The 22574-nt window shown below is 38.5% G+C and overlaps 1 protein-coding gene across 3 annotated transcripts in view; it reads left to right on the top strand.

Annotated features, from left to right (window-relative positions):
* LOC118824195 (pleckstrin homology domain-containing family G member 3) overlaps positions 1–22574 on the top strand; it is a 71532-nt gene that overhangs the window by 46276 nt on the left and 2682 nt on the right. For 2 of the 3 annotated variants that reach the window (XM_036594188.1, XM_036594190.1), the window contains 15 exons: positions 1720–1820; positions 5900–5969; positions 6086–6132; positions 6848–6998; positions 8142–8273; positions 9553–9735; positions 11023–11115; positions 11240–11326; positions 11437–11470; positions 11605–11706; positions 12617–12649; positions 13792–13802; positions 14890–15288; positions 17088–17186; positions 20313–21810. In XM_036594188.1, coding sequence (XP_036450081.1) covers positions 1720–1820; positions 5900–5969; positions 6086–6132; positions 6848–6998; positions 8142–8273; positions 9553–9735; positions 11023–11115; positions 11240–11326; positions 11437–11470; positions 11605–11706; positions 12617–12649; positions 13792–13802; positions 14890–15288; positions 17088–17186; positions 20313–21810 — 3040 coding nt within the window. The remainder of the gene's footprint in view (positions 1–1719; positions 1821–5899; positions 5970–6085; positions 6133–6847; positions 6999–8141; positions 8274–9552; positions 9736–11022; positions 11116–11239; positions 11327–11436; positions 11471–11604; positions 11707–12616; positions 12650–13791; positions 13803–14889; positions 15289–17087; positions 17187–20312; positions 21811–22574) is intronic. The other variant, XM_036594189.1, reaches the window with a different exon arrangement.

Genomic DNA, 22574 nt, shown 5'->3' with positions numbered 1-22574 from the left:
TATAGGAAAATACTTAAATACACAAACATACTTAGAGGGGGACAAGTCTCCAGTTTCTGACTGGTGGGAAAATGTAACTTTTCTATAGGGTGTCATGATTACTCTGTTAACCCCTTAAACCTCACTCTTATTACATCCTAAGGCTTATTATTCAGTAATTACACTGACCACATTGCAAACTGTTCTTCTTGAAGAAAGTTTTGGGCATTTGGAAGTGAATTTTCTGTTTTAGTCAACATATGATGTGGTCCAAAAAAACTTTTACATAACTATTTCAGTGCTTACATTGTGACTCACATCTGCACACGCACACCATGTTTTAGCCTGTTTTTTTTCCTCATTTAACTCATTAATGCTACCCCCCACCACCACCACCACCCTGACCTATCACTGAGCAAGAACATCCATTGTCACCTGTGTTTGGAAAAAAAAAAATTAACACTTCTGTTTCTCCTGAAGTTTTTTTTTCTGTGAAAATAAAAAAAGCAAAAGAAGGCAGATGCCTGATGATAGGCGTTTTGTCTCATATACATCTTAAAAAAAGTTAAATAAAAAAATACATATTAAAGTCAAGCTTTAAACAATGAATCATGTTTCAGAAACTACAGAAAATACACAATCAAATATTATAGTGCTTCTTTTTTGACAGTCTATTTTTGTTCATTATTTTTTCTTTGGCTTTTCTTCAAAATGGATTGATTCTGCTTTGTTTCTGATTTACAGCTTTGTTTCTGCTTTTCACAGTCCAAACAAATCCCGAAGAATAAATTCATGTCCCACCCACAGTTATTTCCTGCCGAATATCCTGTTTCAATCGGAAATATGGCACTTTAAGGAAGAAAAATGTGTTTGATTTCTGATTCATGTTGACTTTAAGTGACAGAGGTGTATAATACAAATGGCCATTTGATGTAGACTTGATTTTCTTTATTTAAAAAAAATCTATATATATCAAAGTGTACTTTCTTGATGAATCTACTCATCTCCTGCAGTCAGAAGCAGAAAAACTTTAATATGCAAAGATAGTGTGTGTGTGTGTGTGTATATGTATGTATGTATGTATGTGTGTGTGTGTGTGTGTGTATATGTGTGTGTATATATAGATATATATATGATATATATGTATATATATATATATATATAATACATACATACATACATACATACATACATACATACATACACATATATACACACACATGCTTTGTCTCTGTTTGGTGACAAAAGTGCCATAAAACAGAACAGTATCACTTTACAGAAGGCTACATGACACCTGCATAAGCTTCATGACAACTGACAAACCTGTAGAAACATTTAGAAAGGCTTATTCCAACATGCATCATTTGTCAACACTTTCTGAGGAAAAAAAAACTGATGAAAGCTACCTTGATATATGTTTGTGTCAGGTGTGATTAAAGACTTACATAGGTATCGTTTAGCCTTATGAATGCTGCCCGTCATTAAAGTGTTACCAACAGAACAAAAGCTAACAATGAAATTTACAGAAGTCACTGCGGCAAAGTTTCTACTTGGTTAGTCTAGGTGTGTAATAGATCTACAGAGCAAATTCTTTGTTTCTTGTCTTGTAGAACATCACTGCCCTCTGATGGCATGATCCAGAAATTGCACTCACGTCTTTGTGTTGTAAGGAGATAAGGGGGTGAGCTTCATAGATGCCACAGCTTATACTAACCTTTATCTACTGTTGCTGTTTTACAGGACTACTTGGCTTATATTATCGATGCCAGAGACTTACCCATTAAGCCTGAGCAGGTTAGCTCCTTGTTTGGGAACATCGAAGTCATCTACGAATTCAACAGGTAAGATTCAGCCTTAGAAAGGCAGAAATAACTAGAGACTCTGTAATCCATGTCTAGGAAACAAGTCCAGAGCACTCGAGTAAGCCTGGTAATAATTCCCCAGTGAGGCTCCACCAGCAGCTGACCTTGCAGTGGTATCTAAGAAAGGGCAAATGCAATTAACAAACCAGCATGCCATTCAGAGTAACTCTTGGGGTCAGTGTGTAGGTCATGAAGCTGCGCCCTAATTGGATCGAGCTGTCAACCATTAACCTTTAACAAAAAAACGCACATTTTTGTCAGAGAATTTTTTTTTATTAAAATTTAAAACAATCTGTTGTGATTTACTGCACGCTGACGTACCGTTGTGGTGCATTGTACTTCACATGGGTTTAGGTGTACACAGAAATGCTGGCAGCTACAATGCAGGATTTTATTGTTACTCCTGCTTCAAAGACTGAATGTTTGTGTGTGTGTGTGTGTGTGTGTGTGTGTGTGTGTGTGTGTGTGTGTAATGGTGGGAGGGGGATATGCAAACTAGAGTGTGACTGTTAATATGTTTTGGTCAGTAGGCTGTTGACACAAGGCATCAGGCTTGATTCTGACACAAGCAGCCAAAGTGGCCTTTTACAGCCCCCTGTGTTTAAACAGTTGCTCTTCGTCAACGCATTAACGTGTGTCCAAGCTGACAGGAAGCCACACAGCAGGGGACAACAAGTGCTTTTGTTATTTTGTTGTTCTGTTTTTTTTTGTTTTGTTTTTTTGTTGCTCATTGGGGGTGTAACGATTCCAAAATTCTAAATTCAATGTGACGCAGTGCAGTGGTGTCTGGATTCAGTACATTTTGGTAGCTAAAGATTGTGAATATGTTTGGTTTCCATTTTCAGTTCATAAAAGCATTCAGCATTATAAATACATATGTATAGAAACGTATTTTTAAATATTTAATGTTTGAAACACAAGTACTTTAGCCACAAGCTAATATATTAGCAACAATCTAACGCGCTAGTCAACGTGCAATGATACAATAGGATGCACTGTGATAAAATACATGTTGTTTTGTTACATCCCTAATCTCCATATTAAACAGTAGGGATGTGAATTTGGTCAAATTCATTGACTGATAACTGACTGTTACTGGTGATTAGTCATCATCCGACAAATTTAAAACCATAGACTTCACCCTTGAAGACATCAAACACAGCACTGCAATTTATATAAAAAGGTCTTTTGGCTTTATTGAATGGAAAGACCACAGCCCTAACCTAACAGATAACAGTAATGTAGTCTACTTACCTAGATTTACTTATATTACTATATTATAAGCCCAAGTTAAAAACATATATAGCCTGACCGGGACCAGCTTGACATTTTGCATCAATACTTTTGCTTAGGCCACAATTGTGCATTAAAATGAGCAGAAGTGTGTCATCAGTAGAGGATCTGGTAACGTTTTGTTAATTTTCACTTAGAAAATCAACAAAACAATTTGATTACGTTTGACCAGGGGTGTTCAAACTTTTGCATACAAGTATATATCTTTTTATTTCATTTTATTGCTTCTGTTGATTTCACATTTATTTATTTGCTCTTTTTAAATCATATATAGCAGCCAAATGATATATTATACAAGTTAAAAAAAAAGCTTTATAAATAAAGTTGAGTTGTCTATTTATTAAAGGAACTTGATAGTTCTCCCCAATGATGGCAGGGCACCAGCATAGCATCATCAAGTTTCCTTCCCACTAGTGTGTGTCTAGACAGGGGTGTAGAGAGCATGAACCATAGAATACAAACTAAAATACATGAGAACACACACAGCATGCTAAAAATACACTGCCAGCCAAGAGACATCCTCTCTGACTGACAGGTGTCAATTAGTTAAAGCTCCAGGGAACCTCGTTCAGCGGGGCACAAGAAACCGCCGTTCTCATGGCAATAATCCATGCATAAATATAATATTACAGTCATTATTGCCACCTTGAAGTCGACGTGGTGCGGGTTGCCAACTTGAGCACTTCCCCCTGTGACAAATGCAGCAAGGCATATTAAAAATTAAGATGAAATGTGTTTTAGAGATTCTCGCACATGATCTCCAAGTGGGGAGCTGTGTGTGATGCATGAATGCTGTTTGGTTTGTTAGTATTTAAAGCACATTTTAATGATCTGATGATGCAAAGCTAACTGGCTCCTCAGGATAATTTTGAAGTGATTAGAGCTCCCACTGCAGATTCACACAGGAGAAATAAAGGGATTATTCTAGCCCTTACTTGACTGAAGTTCAGTGGCAGTCTGTTTTTCGCTTAGTTGTAGAGAAACCAGTTGGATAACTGAAGCCAGAGAACTATACTTTAAGTTAGGACAGTGAACAATTAACAAATAATGGGCCGGCACCATGATTACATCACCCAGGGATATCACAGCTGATGCACGTGTGTTTCATTGCATCAAGTTTTGGCTGATTCAAGCCCAAACCAGATCTGATTTTTTGTTTCTTCTCAGTGCTCTATTTATGAAGTAGAGGAGCTGCAAAGGGACATTTGCTACAACCAGGATTGAGACACATTTTCAGAAGTGGTCCAAATATTTGCAGTGTGGACCTGTTTTAAATTGGAAAATGAAAGCTTGAATCTACAATGCCTTTTGACTGTCAAAATGTCAAAGCCTGCAAAGTCTTTTTACTGTCATTAAAATATGCAAGGTTAAACAAGGTTAAACTAGCTGAGGTTATTATGCTTCAGCTTTTTCTTTTGGCTTGATTTTGTTTACATTGCATGTTTGCCCTTTACATTGTATTAAACTTTCATAATTAATGTACCGATAAAATAAACACAAAATGGATTGGAGTAAAATATTTCTGTATTACTTTTCATTAATAGTTACGATTTTTTCTTCTCCTGTAAAGTTAGCATTTTGAAGATGTGAATTTTTTTGTGTGACGAATATTGAATTAAATTTGTATCGACCGATGCTCAAAACAGCAGGGATCGTGTCGTATTGAGAGGCAAAATACTGTGATCCAGGACATCTGTGCTGTTGTTGTGATCAGGAGAAAACATTGTATGAATAAAGCCATTTGTCATCTTAATTTGTATTTCCCGGAACCTTCAAACACTGTGCCATCAGGCTGTATATCAGTAGTCTCACCAAAAGGTCAATGTCTGCCAACTTTATTGTACATCCTTATAGTTAGGAACCTTTTTTTTTTTGTTTTCAAACCTTCTCTTTCAACATGATGCCATATTTGGCTTTAAAATCTTCTAGATGTAGAGTTTGTTGTAAGTAAAGGCATCAATATGTAAAGTGCCTTGTATGTCTGCATGTTGGCTTTCTAATTAAGTGATTCTGATGTTTGGAATTCAAATTTACTGACCTCTATTGATTGTTTATGTGACCTGTTTATGTTGATTGACTTGGACTTATAAGCCTTACAAGCCTCAGTCTGATGGCGAAGTCTTTGGTACTGGAGGCATGGTGAATGTGAACAGTGCTCAAAAGCTGTTTTTTAAAATTGAAAATCTGATTTTAAAGGCATGAAGGACATAAATATGCATGAGAACCCTTTCTTTAAAGAAATAGCTTGATTAAATATGCATGACTTATCCTACTTGATCAGCCAGGAGAGAATTTGAGTACAGTTTGTGCTGGTTAATAAATGAAAGCAAACAGCCACTAATCTTAATGTTCTATAAAGGAATACAGTACAGATTTACAATACATTCTTAACTTTTAATGTAAAGCAATGGGAGATGGATTTATTTCAAGTTTTGTGCTCTTTCTATTGGTCCATCCTTGATAATATTTTTATTTAGTATAAAAGGTGGGTATGGTGGCAACTAGGTGTTCCTTCTAACCACTTTAGTCCTGCAGTTTGAGTGTAAGCAAAGTGTGAATGCAAGGTCTGTCCACAGCCAATATACTGGGATGTTAATGAGGTTTGTATTAAAGGCCAACTTCACTGATTTTTCAAAATTCCTGTTTAATTAAATGGTTAAAATGTAAATGAAGTCAGTGAATCAGTGGGATTTTCCCTTATACTGTCTTCTGTTTAATGAAACTGAACCGCAATCAGCTAATCTCTCCATCTCTCTCTCTCTCAGTGAGCTGTTGCAGTGTTTGGAAATGTGTCACAGTGATCCTGTGGCCATCGCCTGTTGCTTTGTGGATAAGGTCTGTCAAAGTCATTTAATATGTGCATGTCTTTCCTCCACATAATATACTTGTTAACCCTTTTATCACAATGTTTTCTGATTTATTAAACTTATTTTCTTTCATTCCATCTGCAGAGCCAGTATTTTAACATCTACACTCAGTACTGCACAAACTACCCCAAGTAAGTGGAAAAAAGAGCAAGTTTCTCATCTTAAGTGATTTACTCCCCAGTGTGAGTAATCGCTGAAGCAAATGACACGTTAGCTCCTTCGAGTTCCCAATAAATTTCCCCCTGCCACAGAAACGGTGTCGCCAGCAGAGTGACAGCATCCTGTCACCATCAGCCTTCTGGTGCCTGGATCTGTCTCATACGTCTTCTTCAAGATGCCTATTTTTGTTTCGTTTCTTTTCTTTTCTTCTTTCTTTTCCTTTCTTTTATTTAGTGTGCTTCCAGTTTAATCCCTTTAACATGCACACAGTTAAATAGTTCTAGAAAAACGTATTTGAGTTAATTCCTATTATTAGAATCATACCAAACAACATTTCATTGGTTCCCCTCCCTTCTCCTTAAATTGGTCTTTAGATGTTTATAATTAACAATCTTACTGGCTGGTTGAGCTGCCTGTTCATTAACACTGAAGTTGTAAAGAGTGTTTCAGCTCTCAGAGCTTTTTGAATTAGGCCCAATCAGAACAGAGCTTGTTTCTCGTATATCAGTTTTAAAGGCACAGTAACAAAGATGCAAAGAGAGGTCAAGTTGTCTCTATGACCCTGAGAGCACTGATAGTTATTTTGCATCTGCTGTCCAGTGGTTCCGTCAGTATATGCAGTATATGCAGTTGTACTTTTCAGTTTTCTTTGCCCTGTGTAAATTTCTGCTCTTCTCCGTCACTCAGCTCAGTGGCCACCCTCACAGAGTGTATGAGGAACAAAGCGCTGGCTAAGTTCTTCCGGGATCGGCAGGCATCTCTGGAGCGCTCCCTCCCTCTGGGTGCCTACCTGCTCAAGCCTGTGCAGAGGATTCTGAAGTACCATCTGTTGTTACAGGCATGTACCTCGTACTATCTGAAGATGGAGGGGCTTGCCTCATAGACCACATGTTACTGTGTAATGATCCAACCGGATTTGTTTTTCCCCTTTACCTGATGACATTTATCTCTCTGGACATGCTTTTGAGAACGTGATCATTTGCTAAAGTTAACTTGATATTAACTTGATAGAAAAAAGGCACTTTTGACTGTTTAAACAATGTAGCTGAGAATGGACTCCCTTCTCATAGCCTCTTCACACTCTTCAAACAGTCTGTTGAATTTGAAACATTTTCTGTAAATCCTTGCAAAAATTGGAATAATATGAATTTAGATCTATGATTGTAGTATAGCCACATCTATTAAATCCCCCAGGAATTGTAATAGTATAACCTTAAAGGGCCTATACCATGGAAAACTGACTTTTCTTCACTTTTTTTGAAATGAGTTTGTGTGGTATGTACACATTTGTAAAGTTTCAAAAAGTAATATAGACTCCCTAGTCCATACAGTCAAAGCTGCAAGAACAGCCTTTTTTGAGTTCACTATTTTTGTTATGTCACAAAAACCAACACATTCTTATTTATCCGCCTATTCAGCCTCCAGCAGTTTAGCCCTGTCCATTCACACTGAAGTTGTAGGGAGTATCTCAGCCCAGGCTGTTTTTTGAATGCAAAATACAAGGCAGACAATCAGAGATTGGACATAAATCATTTGTGTATATATATATATCAGTCTTAAAGGCACACTAACAAAAAAATCAGGCTGTTTAATTCTAAGTGAAAACAAGGTTGGAAAATGGTCATGTAAAAATAAATCCTGACTGTTTTTGGTACGTAAAACTTGACAAATTTAATAAATGTGCCTCATGGGAAAATGGGCCTCATGGGAAAGATAAAATGCAAGAAAATGTAGATATGGGCCCTTTAAATACATTCTAAATCATGCCTAAATTAGGGTGCTGTGAATGTAGATTTAGGATTATTCCACAAATTTTCTTTTCATACAATGTTATTTGTAGATCAGATTATTTCATAAAATTTTGATGTATACAACTGTCATTCATGGATCCACTCTTTGGAAGTCTCAGTTGACTGTTTAGTGTTTCCTTTAAGGCAAATCTCTGTTTTCTGACTATATTTGTGTGATATTATTATTGCAGGAGATTGCCAAACACTTTGACCCTGAAGAGGATGGCTATGATGTAGTGGAAGAGGCCATTGACACCATGACAGGGGTGGCCTGGTATATCAATGACATGAAGAGGAAGCATGAGCATGCAGTACGGCTGCAGGTGATAGGCAGTCTTTGTTTATTTTGCCATTCACAACATCATAGACGCCTGCAATAGATTAGTATACAGTCATATGCAAAACTTTATACACTCAAATGACATGTTTTGATTTCCTAAGTGAAAACAAGTTAACACTATTAACTAACTGTCCACCACTGGGAACAAATTTGAATATGGCATTTTTCTGCAAATTTTAGCGTACAATTTATATTTATTTGCTTAATTTAATAACCACCTGGGATAACAGCAACATTTTAGCAACCACCTGGTATAACATAGCAATAGCCTAGCAACACCTTAGCAACAGTCTGGGATTTCATAGCAACAGTTTTGTCCAGGCAACTTAGTTTGTTCTCAGACTTTCCCCTTCTGCTTATGTATTATTATTATTTTATTTTAATGAGCGATAGACCAATAGAAGTGGCCTAGAATTACTTGGAATAAAATATTGTGACATTAACTTACTTTGGCATTCATCTCTTATAAAGTTACCCCTTTGTTGCCACAGCAACAGTATATTGCTCATACCCTCCAGGAAAAGTGTTTTATTTTTAGGCTTATGTGTTAATGCTTGTTCTTATTACACAACTTTATAAATCATACAAGGAATTGCTTTTGTCTGGAGGCATCTTCAAATTAGATTACAAGTGCTGAAAGTCTATCAGTGCTGAGAGTAATCAGTTTACCTCAAAGTACCAGGGGAGCAAAACTGGTCCTTTGTAATGAGACCAGGTATGAAAAGAACAATATACACTTTATTCGGTCGGTATTTAGGTCAGTTATTTAAGCTGTCTGTATGCAGTATTGTTGTGCATGTGGAAGAAAATGGTGCCCAAAGGTTTGTAAGGACAAATGTGCCTCTAGAATCTCCTATTCTCCCATCAAACCGAGATTTCAGTGAAACAAGTGGCATTTAAATTTCTCTCCTATGTTGTTCTGATGATTCAGTCCCTTGATGACATAAGGTCGGAGCTCAGACATTAGCATTTAAAAGCACAAGACAGTTTTAAATATAATGGGCCTGAAAGAACCCATTATAAATGCACACGTGATTCCAAAAAGCCAAAGTTTCTGAAATGAATATGTTAGAAATAAAGGGAGTCAATTAATGCTGTTAAAATTATTCACAGACACAGCACGAAAAGAAAATGTCAGATTTGTTGGCACCTTTTTATGAAATCTGAACACTGGTGTATAAGCCCATTGGGTTCAGCTTGGTTTGAAGTAGCTGCGTAGAGTTTAAGGAAACATGCTGATGACAAGTTGTGGTTTTCTGCAGGAGATCCAGTCTCTTCTGATCAACTGGAAAGGGCCTGACCTCACCACATATGGCGAATTGGTCCTTGAGGGAACCTTCCATGTCCACCGCGCAAAGAATGAGAGAACACTCTTTCTCTTCGACAAGATGCTCCTCATCACCAAGAAGAGAGGAGAGCATTACGTGTACAAGACCCATATCACGGTACTTGGTGATCCATAACTGGGGATAATGATGTGTTTTTCATAATTATTTCCACCTATTTTGTCCATATGTCCGATCAGGGCCAAATTTCCCATCCCATCACAGGTAAGCATGACCACTTGGGAAAGAGAATGGTAGTACAAGATTGCTTAGGTGCATTTTAACACAAAACTTCTTCTTGTACCTTTAAAGGAAAATGAAAAAACTAAATTCTCTTAGTGCAGCTTTAAAAGCTTAAAGGGACACTCCAGCCATAGTGAAAAATGTATGTAAAAAAAATGTATATGTCAAACACAAGGCTTAGATCACCCTGTGGCACAATTCTATCCGGCCCTCAAAATTATTTTGATTTTCTATTAATATTAGCCCAATTCACAGTGAGCTGCACTACAACCCCCAGCATGCATTGCAGTGTAATTTGCGTTGACACCCCCTCCCTCAACAACAATCTGTAGGACAGCAGTTTTCTACCCAATTCCACACATCATATAGTTTCAGCTGCAGTTCATCCAACATGAACACTATAATCACTCAGCAGTTTAGAAATTGATCTCAAGAATGAACAAACTTGCAGCAGAAAAAATGGCTGGTGTCTAGATCAAGCACACAGGTGGGTTTAAAAGGCCTACATCTTGGGGACATGTAAAGAGACTTAACAGTTATCTCTATCTAATATAGCCTAAATATATCAAGTATTCATATGTAATATTTGAAGGTTTACTACAAGTGACTGTATTTTGCTGTTGACGTTTTGGTGTATTAAAATATAGACGCTCTCTGGCCCACAGATTTGTTGAGATTTTTTAACATGGTCCTTTTAGTGGTTGAGTTTAACACCTCTGCTCTAGAGACAGATTTTCCGGTTTAACGATTGAGAAACCCACCATCTGATGTTTCTTGAAGGTGGGAAGAGGTTATAAAAACTTGTTGGGATGGATTTTCTTTTCTCCTCCAGCTGGAGAATGCAGAAAGATGACTAATGTTACTTGTAGGAAGTAAAATACTTGTAGGAAACTTGTAGGAACTAAAATTCATAGATGACTCATGGCTGTTCTGGGATTCTTTTTTTTTTTCTTTTTTTGTAACAGTCTCTTCTCATTGGCTATTCACATCCTCATTTTTCATTCTCTATGTTGTGAAAACACTGTGCCTTTTCAGACTCTTAAGCCAACATTAGGACATCTCACGGATAACAGCTATTAGGAAAACATAGCCAATGTCCTAGTCCATGTAAGGTATCAGCGTTTCTGGCATGTTCTCTTCTGATGATTTATGTATTATTTTCAGTGTTCCACTCTAATGCTGATTGAAAGTGCCAAGGACTCGCTTCGCTTCAGTGTGACCCACTACAAGCATCCCAAACAACCTCACACAGTGCAGGTATGTGAAACTCTAAAAACATGAGATCCCTACAAACCTTCCATTACAGAATCAACAGTTTTCTCATGCCAGTGCTCAGTGTTTGCTTTGCTTAATCTCAGTGGTTTTCTTGGGCATGTCTTAGGCCAAAACTGTAGAAGAGAAAAAGCTGTGGGCCCATCACATAAAGCGGCTGATTCTGGAGAATCATCATGCCATCATACCGCAGAAAGTATGGAAACTGTTAGAAACCAGTTATTGAATGAACTGAACTTGGACTGAATAATTCTGATAATTATGTACAATCTCTAAGATGTAGTTTTGCACACTTAATTCATATAGGCCAAAGATGCCATCCTGGACATGAGCTCGTCTGGTGAGTTGTAATCTGTTGTTTTTTTTTTTTGTTTTTTTTTATTGTTTTTTGGTTTGTTTGTTTGTAAAATGGGTGCATGGAGATTGACAATTTTCTTTTTAAGGTCCTGTGATTTATTTTATTTTTTTTCTAAGGTCCGGTGAAGTACCGTTACAGTCCTGAGAGACTGAAGAAGCCCATGTCCTCTCAGAATGAGGACTTCCCTGCTGGAGGACGAAAGGGACGAAGGCGATCAGGTGGGCCTTTTCCCTCTGTGCTCATACTAATACTCTGCAGTGCAAAAGTCAGAGACCACCCTTCATTAATTTTCATTCAAAATGGCCATTTAGGACAAGTTATTAATTTGGAATGTATATTTATTACATATAATTAAACAAAAATGTATTAACCTCAAAAACTAAATAATATCAAAATTATCAGTATGTAGTGTGTCCACCCTTTGCCTTTATTACTTTTCAGGGGACTTGCTTTGAGTTTTTCAAAGAAATCTGCAGGAATATTTTTTTCTTAAAGTTCAGTCTTAGAAGTTTGTTGCATTTTCTGCTTTCATGATCAAAGTAACCCCAATTACAAATCTAGACACATCAGTCCACCAAACCTTATTCCACATTTTTTTTTTTACCAGTTTCATTGTTATTTTGAATTTTTTTTCTAATTTGTCTATTTCTTTTTCTCAGTAGCTTCGTGACAGCTACCCATAGTGTTGAGTTTAGACAAAAACCTGTGGATTTTTAGACATGATGCAAGAGTTGGACTTGATTTTCTTTCAAAGCTGAAAACTTTAGATACTGGTTATCTGATGTTGACGTTTTTGGTGGTCCACCAGGTCTTGCACGGTTGTTAGGAGTCCCACTTAATTTCTCTCGTTTTATCACTTATTTTCCTTTGGCTTTCCCCTTCCTTATGCAAGTGGATTATCTTATATCCAATCTCTTCAGGTATCATTAAAACTGCATAAGTGGATGTCTGCTTTTGCAAGGCAGGTTGGTAGCAGTCTGTGGCTCTTTAATTATGGACATGAACAAAAAACATTGTGGCAGAAATTTAAAACGTATCTTAATCGCAGGCGTTTGTTTCAGATTACCAACGTGATGACTGAAACGTGACTAACTGCCCCATTTTTTTGTTGTTTTGGTCTTTTAATAGAGCCAATGAAGCAGAGTGTGAAGAACACAAAAGGTAATGTTTCAAATTTTCTCTCTACTTGGGTGAAATGACATGTTATGAAACAGATTGAATAAGAACACAACCCAAAAACCAACTCTCTCCTACAGAAGATTATATTCAAGACTACTAAAAACTTTTTGTTTTGTTTTTTATTCATGTTGTATATCCAGTTCAACTTTGTGATGTTAATACAAAAAACACAAAGTTCTGTGAAGCAGAGAAAAGATAAATTGACAAAGCAGTGATACAGGGATATGTAGGTTCTCCAGGAAGCCAATGATTTGCAAACGTAAGAAGAGAACTTCAAAAGCAGCAGTGCTGCATCTTCATCATTAGCTCAAAGACACAGCAAGGCCATCATACTTGCCTGTGGTCATGGGGGTCACTTGCTCCACCGTGGCTGTCTTCCCGTTGCTGCCTGCTTTGCTTCAAAGCCTTACAATATCCAAGAGGTCCCTCCTGTTGGAGATCAAAGAGCGCAGCCCCCATTCTACGTCCGCACACATAATGATGTTAATTGTGGAGCCCATCAGCAAGGGGCTTTGTCATGCGTCAGTTCCTTTCAGTCCACCGACTTGGTTTTGGCCTCTGATCAGCGCTCACCTCCCCTTATGCATTCTAATTTGCAGATAATGAAAAAGAAAGCCAAGCAGTTTTGTGTTGGCCGTTTTCTCTCTCCCTTCTCTGCGATCACTGTCTCTCTCTCTCTCATCGTCAACGTTTTTAATTGATTTTCTGACAGACTGAAAGTGAAGTTGTCGTTTCTGTACCTGGCTTTCTATGTTCGCCACTCAGTTATAAGTCAGGAGGAAAAAATTACTCTTAAGCAGCCTTGAGTGGCTGAAGTGGGGGTTTCTCATTCAAATGTGATATAATTATCTCTGTGTAGTAGTCCTTGTTAGAACACAGCCATGGTGGTCCTCTGTCCTGTTAGTCCAGTTTTTGCTGATTCCATGGTAATACAGGCAGTTCAGTGTTGCCAGAGCTCAATTTTTACAAATTGTCATCATGTATGATGTGGCAATATGTGGATGCGGAACTTTCAGTAATCATGATCAACATACTGTTGCGTTGTTCATGATCTTATTTAACGTGTATTTTTCTTTTTTCTTTCCCATCATCCTGCCCACATTATGCCCACTCCAATCTTGTAGGAACACTCAAGGTAAGCCTTCACTTAATTTAACTTTTTCATGATTTTTTTTTTCTCCCAAATCCAGTGCATTTGAGGAAAATGTGTGCCCAATATGCACTGAACAGATAAGCTTCAAAGGACTGACTCAGCTTTTTTCCCCTTGGCTTGTCCTTTGGAAAGCTCTCAGCAAACCTGTGATCTGAAAATGGAAGGGAATCAGTTGGTAGAGAGTAGCTGAATATGTAGCAGGGAGTACTAAAAGGGATTTGCCCTCCACACATGCATGAATTTAAAGCAATGTTTTGGCCAAACATCAAATTTACACTATTTTCCCCTTTACCTCAAATGCAGTCTGTTAGCCATGACATGTTTCGTTGCCCATGTTTGCTTCTTTAGTTTTGCACTCGAGTTACAAGGCTAATGTAGCTTGTGATTGATGTGTGCAACCATTCAAAGATGTGTGATGTGTTTGCTAATCATGTACTGGCTAGCATTTCTGCATTTTGAAACAGTCAGTACCAAAGCATTTGTTAAAGTTTTGGTAGTGTTATTATTGTTTTGATAGTTCCAAAATGGAATGTTTAATATTTTAATAAAATAAACATATTTAAGGGATATGGTCACTCAAAGCAAAAGGACTTTAAAGTTTTTAACTGTTTTTTTTTGTTGTTGTTGTGAAAAACACATCCTTTGCATTACAATTTCAAGATGTATGGACCAACAGAAAACCAATATCTTCCAAAACATCTTGTTCTCCTGTTACATTAACTTCCATTTGAAGTTAAATATGTTTTTTTCCTTCTCCTATAATTGCTATAATCACATACTTGCCTCAAGTTGTTAAGTAATCACCACATAGACTTGCTTATATGGTCTCAGAGCAGATGACACGGTTTATTATACTGTTACCTATAAAACTGACAAAAATATGTTACATATGCTAAACTTCCATTACTTGTTATCTCTATTTGCCCTGTAGCACCAGTGCAAACTTCAGACCCCAAGCGTGTTCTGGTTAATAAACGACAATGAAAAATGTGTAATTTCAGTTGCTTGATATGCAGTAGCTTCAGGACAGTTTGCTGTGAGAATCCAGCTGTGAGACTTAACATTACAGCATGCAGACAGCGTGGGTACTCTTCTGGCAGACAGCAGCCGGCGCCCCCTGCAGGCTGCTGCTAGCATCTGCACCATGAGCTCCAGCCTGGGCAAGCCCGAGGCGGAGAGGCCTGCCCTGCAGGAAATCAGGTCCGAGTGGCTTCATCTCCGCACTAACTCCCTCGACCGGCTGAGTGCAACCGACCTAGAAGCCCGCCGGCTAGAGATGCCATTCCAGAGGGAGGAAGAGGAGAAAAAAGAGAGGGAGGTGGAGGAAGAGCAGGGTGGGAGTGCCGAGGAGGAGGAAGAGATTCTGGTGAAGGATGAGCAGGTAGCTGACTTTGCCAGCTCAGTGTTGGCCGCCATCTCCTGCTGGCACTATAGAGCCAGGGCTTTGCTTTTCACTCGAGTCCCAACGGTGAGGCTCACTGCTTTTCACCATCTGCTTTTTCCTGTTTCCTGCACTGTACTTTCCTCGTCTTGTCCATGTCATTCAAACGTCAATCTGTTGCATGCTGCACTTGATGCCTGCTATTGGAATGCCTGCAGTTTTCCCCACTTGCATGAATCAGTGCATTATTTCAACTTCTTGCAGGTTTGTAACACACTTATATACCCATTCATCAGGGCTAACAGTCTGCTGTATGTTGGCTCCATAATTATTGGCACTCTTGGTATAGAAGGGTAAAAAAGTTAATGGCAAAAATGTCTTTGTGGTGAATTAGCTTAATCTCACACTGAAAATAGAATAGAAACCTAACCTATAACTGAAGTAAATTTATTTGTAAGAAAACAAAACCTCTTATTAAAAAAGATTTTTTTAACAAAGCCATGTCACAGTTATTGGCACCCCTGCATTTAATACTTTGTGCAACCTTGCTTTGCCAACATAATGGCAAAGAGTTTTCTCTTGCAATACAATAATGTGAGACCACTCCTAAATACAGAATCTCTCTAGGTCTTCCAGGGTCCTAGATCCTCTCTTTTGGATTTTCCTCTTCAGCTCACCCCACAGGTTTTCAGTGAGGTCTAGATCAGGGAACTGAGATGGCCATGTCAAAAGGAGGCATGGAGGATGCATATAATTGTAGGTTTAGGTTCACTACAGCTCTGTTTGTTTTAAACTTCTTAACTGACCTGACAATGGCTATGGGCAGTTTCAGGCATGTAACTTTTTTATATATCCATTGCTTGATTTATGAAGGCACACTTCACAAAAAGCACACTTTTGTCTTTTATTTGTGTATTCTCTGATTCCCATGTTCATTAATGTAAATGGGAACATGCTTCAGGTAGGTTTGATAGGTGTTTTGGTTCTCTTTGGTTTTCTAAGAGATTTCTCTAATATTTCCTGAGCCAATGAACCTCAAAGACAAGAAATTTACCCAGGGTGCCGATAATTATGCAGCTGACTGTATATATGTGGTTAACTCTGAGTATAGAATATGTGTATCTGTAGGTGTGTGCATTTGTGATAATTAGTGCTGCTAACAGCAATTAATGCTGCTCTTTAAAGGAATTTTATATCCACAAATTGATATTACTCTCAATGTGACTAATGAATAAATTGATAATTAAAGAACAGTAAATTAAACTTACATTTAAATTTGCTTCAAGAAATGCAGGGGCATTTTTTATGTAATGGCACTTGCTAAGCAAAATAAACTTTTTTGCGGAAATGCCACCATTTTATAATCTAAAAGTGTACTTTTATATAATATAGTATAGTTTATATAGTATAATTTTTACAGCTTAATTTATGATATTTTATGTTGGAGGGCAGGGAGCTCTTCTCAGGGCTATGTTCAGAGCTTCAGTGGAATGGTTAATTGTGCTAATGCATTTGCACTTTGAGTCACATCAATTGGACTGTGTGATTGATGTTTGACTTCAAAGGAAAATTTCACTGTCAAATTTTGAAGGTGGGGGTTTGAGGGGGGGGGCAGTATTCATAAACCAGCTCTTTGCCTTCCATAATCAAATTCACCAAAGGTTTTTTGTTATGTTTGATTTTATCCCATCACAAAAGTGCTTTCTAAAGGTCAGTTGTCTTGTTTAAACGCCAAATAGCATTGAAGCGTTCATATGAATTGCAGCTGTTTTATAAAAGGATGAAATACTAAAGAAGGATCACTTTAGATCAGATGGACCTCTCTCTGCTGTTTCTGCTACATAATGTTTTATACTTCTCTCCCTCTGTTTCTTTTTTTTTTTTAGTATGGAGATGAGGAAGAGCCTAGTGAGGAGAATGAGCTGGGGACTAAGAGAAGCCAAACTTCCTTTGAAGAAGAACAAGACTTGGGACTTTGTGAACAGGTGAAGCACTGCTATAGATATAGGAAATATTTAAATGTAAAAAATGTAAATTAGTAGTCTTTGTTTTAGTACCTGAAAACCTTATGAAATTAGTTAAATACTGTGCTGATTTATCTGTGTGTGACTTGTTTGTCTGTCTAAGGCTCTGGTTCTCTATCCTGGTCCCAAAGTAGCCCTGCTCTGCACATTTTAATATTTCCTCTGCTCTTACACTCCCACTTCAGCTCAAAAGAAGGGCTTGTTAATTAGCTGATTAGTTTGAACAGGTGTGCTAGAACTGGGAAAACACCAAAATATTCAGGGAAGAGGACCAGGGTTTGAGAAAAACTGGTAGAAAAGTCGTTGTTAACCTGTGATAAAGGAAATAATAAAATTTGCACAAATTTCTCCTTACTTTAAGTATAGGCGATCAGCCACATGTTTGGTATTCCAATTTTGCTTCTCTTGTTTTGCCCTGGAAATTGCATTTGCAAAATATTGTTTTCATGTTGTATGATATCAGAATGCAATTTAATTATTCCCCAAGCTATTCCTATGTGCAGTTTAGTTGATTTTATTTGGCAGCCAGTAATTGTTAGTAATCAGTGTTTGGGTAGTTACTCAAAAAATAAAAAAAAGACACATATTACTAATTAATTCTCTCAAACTACAATAGTGTTACTTATTGCTTTATTTGCAAAAGAAATTTGATGTTTAATATGTCAAGGGAAGCAATATTGCTATTTTATATGTTAATGTTGGACAAATATTAAAGCTAGATAACCTGTTGGTGGTTAATTGGTAGTAGCTTCTGGTGAATATCAGATGAAACTGACAGATATAATGCTAACTGATGGAGAAGACAAAAGTAAGATAAGTAACCAGCAAGATTCAAGGTTTAACAGTATAGATCAGGGGTATTTAATTAAAATTCAGTGAGGTCCAGTTAGAGAAGATTTCCTCAAGCAAAGGTCTGGAACATCATAATGTCTAACCTGCATCATGATTTGGTGCCATATACTGTTTACTGAAGTAGCCTAGTAGTTATATCAACATCTTATGCAGTCAACAATTGAATGTCAGATCAAATAAAGTACAATTTAGTAATATTTGACATTTATTGTCAGTTTTCTCTTTTTAGAGAATGCCATGTGAAATAGCTTCCCTCTGGCTCACTTTCTTCTCTGACCGCTGTCTCTCACCTCATCCCTCCCCTGTGTGTGCATCACTCACTCGAGTCCCTGTGCTCATCGCAGTGTACAGATCTGATTGGCTGAGTAGCGTCACGTGTGATATGTACAACGCATGCGATTGGTCTGTGAGTTTCCCGGGCCACTAAACCGATACTGTACAGGCTAGAAACGTTACGCCGATTAAAATAGGACCACCATGTCGAAATTAAAGAATTCTCCGTAGTTTATCGGTTATAGGTCCAGGTCCGCATAGAACAGCGTCTGGGTCTGGACTCGTACCGTGGTCCGTCTATTAGTGACCTCTGGTATAGATGAATGTGGGCTTACTATTTGGAAACCAACAGCTCCCTGTTGTCCTTTTTATTTATCTATTACAAATACATATTAATGATTTTTTTAAAAGCATTTTTGACCACTTTGATAACCATCAATAAACTAATTTTACACTATTCATAAACTCTTCATGAGCCTGTTTACACCTTAGATTAACATGTGTTTCATGTTGTGATTATATCTGGATAAACTTGATTGGATTCCATTTACCCTTTACACCAAAAAGCATCCCCACTTTAACGAGATGAGATCCTGTTGTACTTTCCTCTCATAAAAAAAGGACATGCCGTTTGTTTTATTTTTGTTTTATTATTATTTTTTTTTCTCGTTAGGATATAAGTCAGTAAACTTAGCTTGAACGCTTTCATCAGTCTGGAGTGCAAGAAGGCTCTTAGTTTGGGCTTCAGGCTCATGTATCCTTCATCTTTCGTTTAATTGTTTTCTCTCACCTGCTGCTCTACGTTCCATTTCTGCTCACGTAATTTTATGTGGATACTTGTGTTAAATGCGGTCACGATTTGTCTCTGAATGTGATTTCGAGTGATCTGATCCTAATCCTGGGAAAACAAAGCATCCTGGGTGTGTTTTACACTTGGCTTTTCAAGTGGTCAAGTAAAATCCGAACATGAGCCGATCACCAAAAACACATGCTGAGGCAAGATATAAACAGGCCCTCTGTACCATACCTAGAATCTAGTCAGTAGAAACAGATCAAAAAAGGCCTTTAAGAATATAAACTCAGCAAGCAATCCATGATGAAGACGAAAGAGCCCCAACCATGCCTTAATGTCGTTCAGGACTCTTTCTTCTTCATCATGGATTGCTTGCTGAGTTTACAGTGCTTCCGTGTTCGTGCTGTGCTGGTCGTATTCATAATCAAAGTCATACAGGCAGCTGTCACAGCACACATGCACACAAATTACATACAGGGAAACATAGAGGAAATGTAAGTTTTAAATGCATCACACAAATTTAATATTGCTCTCTAAGGGACATATGAGTAGCACAAGCAACAAAATTCTTATTAGGTCCATAACCTAATGTGATTACAATAATTTGTAGTGCATTACCCTCAACACTGAGAGTAATATATTTTAGCACCAGAATGAGATTGTGTAGCTCAGCAGCTAAAGTCAAAAGATACGATTTGGCACTTCAGTGGAGTAAGCTTATATGTCTGCCAGAATATCCATGTTCCCCTGCTAAGCAGTATATCCTCTTATTTCTTTTATAAAGGACAATCTTTAATACACCCAGTGTCTCCATCACATTTACTCTTGACGCAGGCCTGACAACAGTCCGAGTCAAACAACTGCTGCTGGCAATCAGCCTTTAGTGGCTGCAAATGGAGTCAAATCAGTGGCCTGAAATTAGGCATCCTTTTTCACGTCATATCAAAGTCAGTTCAGTCCCCTAAATGTTTATTTCACTTCTTTACAAAATTGAAAATAACCAAAAGAAAAAAGTGCTACTGTTGTACAAATTGCTTTCATCTTGTGGGTCTTGTCAAGCTAATTGAAACTTATGAATATTGATTGAAGTTATCATCTTATCTTGCTTGTCGTAATTTCATGAGTCACTTCTGTCTGCAACCGTAATTCATTTTCCTTCTGCTCTCTAGGACTCTTCTGGGGATTACTGCTCACAGAGCTTTTCTCTGGCTGGAGGCACAGAAGAGTCAAGGGGACAACAACCTCCCCTTCACCCTGAAATGTCTCAGGATGTAGACATGGAGTGTGAAGAGACTGTGGAGAGCAGTGTGGACTCATCATCCCCTATACGTAATGAGAGCCAGCTAGAGGACAAGGGAACTCCATCAAGCAGGAACCTCACTGAAGATGCAGAAGACCTGGAGGAGGAAGATGATGATGAAGAGGAAGAGGAGGAAGTTTTATCAGGTACCGAACCTACCAGCATCCTTCCTACATCTGTGCTGGACAAGGCCAGTGATATTGCTGAGCGGTTTATTAGCAGCCTCTCTCGAAGAAGCAGTCTGGTGGTTGATGACGTGTACTCCATTGGATGCCACTCGTCTCGCACAGGCAGCAGAAGGAGTAGTTTGCTCAGCTTAAATGCTGACTTCTTGGAGAAAGAGAAAATTCATGAGTTGAACTGTTCTTCCCCAGAGCTACATGCTTTCATACCCATAGCTGAACCATCAGCCTCAAGCACTGTTACTGACCGATTGGCCACCCCAGACCAAAGACCACCAAACAAACAAGACACCCTCTCGAAAAAGGACAGAATGCTTATCCACAAAATAAAGCAGTACTATGAGCATGCTGAGCACCAGGATGCCAATTTCAGCATCAAGCGCAGAGAGAGCCTCTCTTATATCCCAGCAGGGTTAGTCCGTAATCTGAGTCGACAGATCAATGGCCTACCCACTGATGAAGATATTGCAGTTCACAAGAAGGTCTCCTCAGTTTCAAGGCCAACTTCCTGGGCAGTTTTTAACCTTCCTGGTCTGGACAAAGAAAGGAACTCTATGGCCAAAGACGCAAGTCTTCCGGCCACTGTAGATGGCAACGATGCTATGGTTGGATCTCCGGTAGTTGGTAAAAATGAGGACTTCCGGCCCTCAGCTGAGATGCTAAGTGTTTGGCAAGACATGGAGGTAGAAATTGTTGAGGGCTCAGAATCCCATCAGGATACTGGTAAGGATGGCCTTAGTGACGTTGTCAGGCCTAACCAGAAGCAAAAGATAAAAGAGAGCTCTGATGGTGAATCTGGTGAACCCCTGCTAATATTGGAAGAGTCGGACAGCAGCATGGCTGAACAAGGGTCTTTAACCCCTTCCCCAGTTAGCAACTATGCGTGGAAGGACCATGAGCTGGAGCTCAGACCAAACAGTGATAACACGCTCCAGGAAAGACACAGAGTCAGGCATGCTCCTCTGCCAAAGATTATCTCTCTGAGGTCAGGCTCAGAGGAAGACCTAATTCTGCAAGATATGGAAAAGATGAAGAACAAGGTGTTTCAGCTGGCTAGGCAGTATAGTCAGCGTATTAAGAACAGCAGGCCTGTAGTGAAGCAGAGAGCCAGAGTGCCTGAGAGCCACTTTGGCCAGACGAATCTGGCCTCCCTTGTAGAGGACAGATCTCCAGTGCACGAGAAGGGTAGGTATTGCTCATTTTCATAGCTCTATAAAACAGAATAGGACAGTCCTGTCAGTGGGTCGAGTCCATTCAGTAACATGCTTACCTCGCAAGCCAGACTTCTGCCTCTTTTCAGAGGGTCTGGGTGCTTCATCCCTACTTTGACAGGAAAGGGCCACTTGACTGACATGCAAAATAACCAACCACAGACTGTTGTTTTTCGTATGACATGTAGGGCAGGTGATTCAAACCATTCCATAGGAAGCACACTGGTCTGTGTCGTGTAAGGATATCTCACTTGAAAGTGGCTTAGTGCTTCAAAGAAAACTATTAAATAACTTTTAATGATGTAATGCTGTGAACTTCACAAACTTTTTTTTTAATCCAGTGACTGTTTTGCTCCAAAAGACAGTCATGGTGTGCACAGCAGGCAAATGTGGGTAGCCAATCAGCATGGAAGTGACAATCTCAGTAGTTGTGATCAGCTTAATGTGCCAAAGATTTCATCCACTCTGTTTGTGTGGGCAGCACGTCTAAAGCTAAGACTAGTAACATGATAACATGCTAACCTTGCAAAAGCCAAATGTCAAACATACATGAAAATAGGCTGCAGCTAAACATTGTTTACATACCTAGTCATACCTAGGCCTATGATCAACTATTCTTTGATTAATCTACTAATCAAACTGTTATGCCTTCTTAAATGACTCTCCCTTTTCTGCCACCATCGTTCTAAGTTCTCTCCATGCACCAAGCGATTTTTTTCATTTATGGTGCAAGTAAAC

The sequence above is a fragment of the Colossoma macropomum genome, unplaced genomic scaffold (assembly GCF_904425465.1).
Source record: "Colossoma macropomum unplaced genomic scaffold, Colossoma_macropomum, whole genome shotgun sequence".
In the NCBI taxonomy this organism is placed as follows: Eukaryota; Metazoa; Chordata; class Actinopteri; order Characiformes; family Serrasalmidae; genus Colossoma; species Colossoma macropomum.
The sequence above is the reverse complement of the archived record's forward strand: the minus strand, read 5'-3'. Positions and strand labels throughout refer to the sequence as shown.